Source organism: Pteropus vampyrus, unplaced genomic scaffold (genome assembly GCF_000151845.1).
Source record: "Pteropus vampyrus isolate Shadow unplaced genomic scaffold, Pvam_2.0 Scaffold173, whole genome shotgun sequence".
Lineage (NCBI taxonomy): Eukaryota > Metazoa > Chordata > Mammalia > Chiroptera > Pteropodidae > Pteropus > Pteropus vampyrus.
The window spans coordinates 3,032,920-3,037,183 of NW_011888954.1; the positions used below are offsets into that span (position 1 = coordinate 3,032,920).

At 47.4% G+C, this 4,264-nt stretch overlaps 1 protein-coding gene across 1 annotated transcript in view; it reads right to left on the reverse strand.

Annotated features, from left to right (window-relative positions):
• CAPN14 (calpain 14) overlaps nucleotides 1-2,707 on the reverse strand; it is a 28,588-nt gene extending 25,881 nt beyond the window's left edge. Inside the window, exons 1-4 of the mRNA XM_023536960.1 lie at nucleotides 2,685-2,707; nucleotides 1,860-2,034; nucleotides 1,191-1,256; nucleotides 984-1,138 (exon numbers count right to left, since the gene is read on the reverse strand). Of these exons, the coding sequence (XP_023392728.1) occupies nucleotides 984-1,138; nucleotides 1,191-1,256; nucleotides 1,860-2,034; nucleotides 2,685-2,707 (419 nt within the window). The remainder of the gene's footprint in view (nucleotides 1-983; nucleotides 1,139-1,190; nucleotides 1,257-1,859; nucleotides 2,035-2,684) is intronic.
• Nucleotides 2,708-4,264: the final 1,557 nt, after the last annotated feature.

Consider the following 4,264-nt stretch of genomic DNA (forward strand, 5'->3'; position numbering starts at 1 on the left):
GAATGACTCTGGCCTTCAGAACTATGAAAGAATAAATTCTGTGGTTTTAAGCCATCCACTTTGTTGTGGCAGTTTGTTGTGGCAGCCCTAGGACATGAAGACAGCGACTCAGAGGGTGGTTGTGAGGATTGAGTTAATGTTTGTAAAGCAGCTAGGAGAGTATTTAGCACATAATAAGTGCTAAATTTGGTTAAATATTATCAAATAAATATAAAAATATATAAATAGAAACATGTGAATATTAACAAAATATACATTTTGTTAAATGGATATGAAAAATTAAAAGCTTTTAGTACACACACAAACATGATTGATGGAGATCTAGGAGGAAGAAGAAGTCAGGTGTGAGTTGAGTTCAAGAAATCTGAAACAGAATTAAAGGGAATTGGAGAACTTTTGGGAAGTCAAGCTTTCTAGAGGATAGCAGAGTTTCTTTAAAATAGAACCTGCTGATTTTTTAACCTCCACACTTTGCACACTCTGCCAGGAATGCCCTTCTCTCCTCATACAGATCTACCCATCCTTTGGGGACCAATTCAATATCACCTTCTCTATTAAGCCTTTTCTAACTCTACTCCAACCCAACCAGGTGAATGTCTTCTCTCCTACCTCTGAACCCCTAAAGCCTTTCGTCTATGCTTTCTTCTCTCAGTTTCTACTTTCTTCCTTATGGTTTGTCTCCATACTTGACCATAAGTCAGTGTCTCTTTCTGATTCATCTTTCCGTCAATGCTTAATAGAGCTCAACAGGTAAATAGCAGTGGAAGGAAACTGGGAGACTGTTGAACAGGAGCAAGTGAGAAAGAAGCAGGCATTTGGGAGGGGAGACCCAGTTACAGTGGCTATCACAGGCAGCCCAGAGCAAAGTGAAGCTCGAGGAAGGGTTGTAAGCCACAGCAGGGAGAGATGGCCAGTTGGCTGGGGCTTCCCCGTGAGAAGAGAGGTTGGGATGGTGCGGTGATGGTGGCAGAAGCTGGACTCACCACTTCACCCCAGAAAATAGGTACAGAAGTATAGGGGGCACACCACCTGCTTTGGCAGACCCTAGAGGACCCTCCAGAGAATGTATGCCCCGCCCCCCACGACTGGCACAGATAATAACATTCACCAAGATGACCCCGGGCATTAGTGAGAAGCCCTGGGAGAAAGAGGGAGGCTGCAGGGAAACAGAGGGGTGTGGCTCTACCCACCTTCCTGATTCCTATGAGAGTGTAGGCATGGCCGTCCACCAGCCCGTTCTCCAGCACCCTCTCATCCTGTAGAGACAAGAGCACTCCTGTCAGTCCTCTGCTGTGTCGAGTTTATCCAGGAGTCGTGGAGACCCACTTGGCTGGAGCAAGGGGTTACGAAGAGCAGGTGGGAGAAACCCACAGTACACTGCACCGTGTTGCAGTTTTCATAGCTCCTTAGCACCCACAGTCTCATTTGAGCCTTTAAGTCAGGGTGCCACTCTACAGTGATTATATCCTCGCTTTACAGGGGACAAACTCAGATTCAGAGCCACTAAGTTGTCATGAGAGGTGACACAATGGTCATTAGTGGAGACACAGCTGAACCCAGGATTCCCTACTCCAGTTCCATGCTCTTGGTTGTTACTAAATTATATAGTAAAGACTAACTATGCTAGGAAAATACCATGCATGTAGTTGACACTCAACTGCCAGCTCCCTTCTCTGCATACTACCCGTATCCTACAGTGGCCTTCCCAGGCCTGAGGCTGCTCTGCTTTGAACACCGGGACTGTAGGTGCAGGAGTGGTGAAGTCTTGGGGCCACACCAAGGTGTGAGCAGCAACTGGCAGGTGAAGAGGATGGCAGCAGGGGAGAAGGACAACCTGCCAGTGCCCAGCCCGGTCTCACCCCTGAGTGAGTCTGGCAGCCGATGAGGGTTCTGCCGTAGTTGGCTCGGGTTAGGATGTCCCAGAGGTTTCTAGGGGCTTCTGCCAGTTTGATGGTCACTGTCACCCCTCCGGTGAAGTCCAAAAGGGCTTCAGAAACCTGTCCACATTGCAAGTCTTCATAGGAGCCAGAGAGCCTGCCCAGGAAAGGAGTAAATGTGGGAAGAGAAGGGAAGGGGCATTTATACTGCAGCCTGGGATGGTCCCAATGGCCTCGTGAGCCCTGTGCTTGATTATTCCCTGGGCATGTGCTTCTACTCCAGGGGCAAAGGGGGAGTTCCTGTCTCTGTTAACAATTCTATATATTAGGGAAGGCAAAACTCCTGAACACTGTTCAGATGGAGTGACTTCTCCATAAAAGACTCTGGATATATCACTTCTATATTCACTGAATCGTGTGTCAGTATCTCACTTCATAAACTTTACCTACCCCCTCTTGCTCTCCCTCAATATTGTTGAGAGAGACAAAGAGACAGGGAGGGGTGGGGGAGGGACAGGGAATATTCTTTGTCTTACTTAGCATAGGCCTTTTCAAGAAGAGCCCCCCAGAACAAGTTCTTGTAGGTGGAAGAGACAAAGACCAGCTGGCCAGCTTCATTCACAGGCAGTCGGTCATCTATCACGACAGGAACCCACTTCCCAAAGTGCCAGAACTGGAAGGAGAGAGTGCCCACTGTGAGTGAAGATTGCCATGGAAGATGGTCAGCCCAGGAGAGAGAGACGTGACTCTTCCAAGAACCTTCTTTTCTATATACACCTCTAGGATGGGGCACAGGGGGACACTCACCCAGAACTGGAAGATGCCGGCATACTTCTCAGTGAAACTCTGATTCAGGGGAACGACGCGGCTCAGGAAGTCCTGGTGCAAAGTCAGAGCTTGCAAAGCAGCCAAGAACCAGCAGTCGCCTAAGCCAGACAGCACACAGTATCCGCATATATGTACTATACATGCATGCACATTCTACAAGTATCCGCATGGATGTACGGTACATGCATGCACAGTCTACAAGTGTCTGCATGAATCTACTGAGGATTACTTGCATGCAAGAAATGCCTGGTCCCAATTGCTATTCTCTCTGGGCTTGTAAACTAGCTGAGGACAAGGGAATTATATACCAGGGAGGAAAAGGGTGAGTGAGAAGAGTATAGAGAAGGGGAAGGACATTGGCTGGAATCCAGACTTGCCACTAAGAATTGAGCCATATTCCTAAATCATCTGCTAGCTTCTTGGATGCCCTGTACCCAACACAACCAAACTTCTAAGTCCTGCTGTGATGATTTACCTCTTTGGGGAAAAACCTTAACCCTCTAGACTCCATTTCCCTGTCTGTGAAATGAGTATCACTACATTTGTGCCTTCCCTCAAAGCTAAGGGTTGTTTATATTACTCTATAAAAGAAAGCTGAAGTGAGAATAGGCCTTCTTGGACACTGTTGTGGGGTGTCTAGTGACTGGTGTGCTAAGAAGGGCTCATTATGGAAACTAAAGTAGAGTGAGCACATTTTCCCAGGACAAAACCGAGACCTGGAAACCAGTAACGAGGATTATCATTAGGCAAGTTTTGACATCCCCGTGCATCCCTACAGGATCAGCTGTTATCATTTTCCCAGAACAGGACACAGCGAGTCAAGGTGAACGGGTCATTTCACCCATTGGGATCTCTTGATTCCTCTTTCCTGCCCGACTCTGCCTTGGCCGGACCAGGCTCACAGGTGCCAGGCGTGTGTCTCCAGGAGCTCTGCAGACTTACCTACCAATCCCTGGCACAGATCCAGCCTTTTGGCCTTGGCAGAATAGAACTGGGGATCCCTGTGCAGCTCCTGCAGGGACAGACAGAATTGTCCTTCTGACCAAAAAGCTGCTCTTGGAGCTACAGTGACAATAGGGTCCCATACCCCCGAACTGGACTTATGGGGACATAGGTATAGAATATACGTAAAATCAGGGCTGTTCCAGGACATCTGGCACATACATTCTACTCATTGAATTCCTTATTCCTTCTTAAAACTCATGTAAGTCAGAGCCCTAGAGAACTCTGTCTATATATTAACAAATAGCACTTTCACCAATAATGCCTTTTCATAGAGTTTCTGTTAAAAATGGAAGCACTTCTTTTAGAGGGCATTCTCAATTTTCCCATTCTTATTTCCATTCTTATTCTCCCCCTACTCCTCCTTCCCACCCCAACACCCATGATAACACTCTCTTTGGCTTTCTGTGCTGAGATGTGGGGCCACGGCAAGCCTTAACCCTCAGTCTTTGCGTTCCCCCAAGGTCACATGTGTGACAAACTGTATGCCAGCAGTTCACAAGATTCCTGGGAGTAGAATCATGGCTGCTCTCTAGTTCAGGAGGTGCACTTGGGAA